The sequence below is a fragment of the Tripterygium wilfordii genome, chromosome 3 (genome assembly GCF_013401445.1).
Source record: "Tripterygium wilfordii isolate XIE 37 chromosome 3, ASM1340144v1, whole genome shotgun sequence".
Classification (NCBI taxonomy): domain Eukaryota; kingdom Viridiplantae; phylum Streptophyta; class Magnoliopsida; order Celastrales; family Celastraceae; genus Tripterygium; species Tripterygium wilfordii.
This window is the reverse complement of record NC_052234.1, coordinates 3553509-3555427: the sequence shown is the minus strand read 5'-3', so window position 1 is coordinate 3555427 and position 1919 is coordinate 3553509. Positions and strand designations below refer to the sequence as shown.

At 38.9% G+C, this 1919-nt stretch overlaps 2 protein-coding genes across 2 annotated transcripts; both read right to left on the bottom strand.

The window, feature by feature from the left end:
- On the bottom strand, positions 1-1023 carry LOC119995532 (zinc finger BED domain-containing protein RICESLEEPER 2-like). Its single transcript, XM_038842049.1, has 2 exons — positions 841-1023; positions 1-747 (listed from the first exon to the last, which is right to left on the bottom strand). Exons 1-2 carry the CDS (start codon positions 1021-1023, stop codon positions 1-3), a joined length of 930 nt encoding a protein of 309 aa, XP_038697977.1.
- A 103-nt stretch (positions 1024-1126) lies between these two features.
- LOC119995531 lies at positions 1127-1919 on the bottom strand. The gene is made up of 2 exons (XM_038842048.1): positions 1851-1919; positions 1127-1483 (listed from the first exon to the last, which is right to left on the bottom strand). Exon 2 carries the CDS (start codon positions 1481-1483, stop codon positions 1127-1129), a length of 357 nt encoding a protein of 118 aa, XP_038697976.1. The 5' UTR covers positions 1851-1919.

Below are 1919 nucleotides of genomic sequence, written 5' to 3'. Positions count from 1 at the left end.
TCAGATTTCTCCCCCCCCCCCCCAATATTTTTCGCATTTTGCAATCATCCTATTAGCCATCGAGCTCATTTGAGCATCATTAGAACCCTTCATCTCATGTAACACATAATACAGTATATTCAAATCATGAAAGAAATTATTAGAAGTAACATAAGAAGTGCCAGATACCTTCAATGTAAGCTCATAAAAGTAACGAAGAAAAGTCACCAATCTTCTGACATTGCTCCAATCTTCTTGCTTTGACATTCCACATTCTACTGATAGCTCACTCATAATATGTGGCTCTAACTCCTCAAATCTTTCAAATGCATGTGCAAACTTCTGAGTAGCTTCTAACATCAAGAAAGTCAAGTTCCATCTAGTGCACACATCTAAGCACAACAAGCTCTTACTTTTAATTCTTTCCATCTCTACACATTCTTTGAACTTATGAATCCTTACAGATGAAGCTCGAATAAATTTAATTGCATCACGAACTCGATTAATAGAATCAATTGTTTCTTTCATGCCTTCTGAAACGACTAGGTTGATTATGTGTGCAACATATCTCATATGCACATAATCACCTAGTGCGATACTAGCAAATCTCCTCTTCAAGTAGTTGACAAGATGATCATTGGAACTGGCATTATCGACTATTATAGTGAAAAGCTTCTTGATCTCCCAATCTTTTAAGCAGTTCTCTATTACTCTACCCATAGCCTCACCTCTGTGGCTAGTAATTGACCTAAAGTTGATAATCTTTTTCTGCAAATTCCAGTCACTATCAATGAAGTGAGCAGTGATGACCATATAACTCTACCTTTGCTGTGATGTCCATGTGTCTGTGGTTAAAGAGACCTTTGAACCATTGTTTTGGAAAATCTTCTTCAAGTTTTTGGTAATATCATCATACTTGTCAATCACCTTCTTCCTAACAGTAGGCCTTGTAGGAGGATTGTACCTTGGACACAATGCCGCATAAAAACTCTTAAACCGTGGATGCTCAATGAACTTGAATGGAAACTCGCATTCAACTATCATACAAGTTAATTCATCATTAATGACCTTTGATTAATACTTCCATGAGGAAACATCCCCTTTCCCTATTTGATTGAATGCCAACTCCGTTTGTTGACCACTTGCCCTAGGCTTGCGTGCATCGCGTCAAGTGTTGCTTAAGTGTGGATGTTCCATTCCTCGATGAGTGGCACTTGTATATAATCCCACAATGATTGCAAGAACATGTCTCTCGATTTGGGGACTTAGTAAAATCATTCCACACATCAGACCTCTCATTCAATACTTTTCTTGTTCGCTTTTTTTGAATTGTCCCCGCACTTTCTAGGGTGATTGGTGTAGGCATAGAGCTTCCTTCACCTCCAAGTCCTTCACTAGGACCACCACCCCCACCTTCTGCCACTTGCTGTGGCAGTTCTTCTTCTTCCATTGAATCTTCATGGTCAAATGAGTTATTGACAGAGACCGATTGAGAGCTCGACATCTAGAAAATATTGAAATCCAAACATAATCATGGTAAAATAGCTACTGTCTACTGTAGTATAGACTAGGCAAATAAAACAAGTAAACCACGTCCACGTGATACACAATTACACAGCTTAAGCAAAAGTCAAACATGAAATGAAGAAAGAGACAAAACTCAGAAGTATTTGATATTTTGATTGCAGTGTAAAGAATGCCGAATAGGCAAAGAAATACGAATAAGTTAAAGACAAAGAAATACGAATAGGCACATAATGTCTATTGCACACATACTGTCTAGTGTCTACTGCAAATTACCCAATAACATACTGTTGGAGATCGAAGGATCTACTGCACAACAGCTTTAGGTCGGAGATTGATGGGCTTACCTCTTGTCGGTGAGGCTAGTTGCAACAACTGCGAGAGTATGACGTTGACGCACACGGCACGGCCACAAC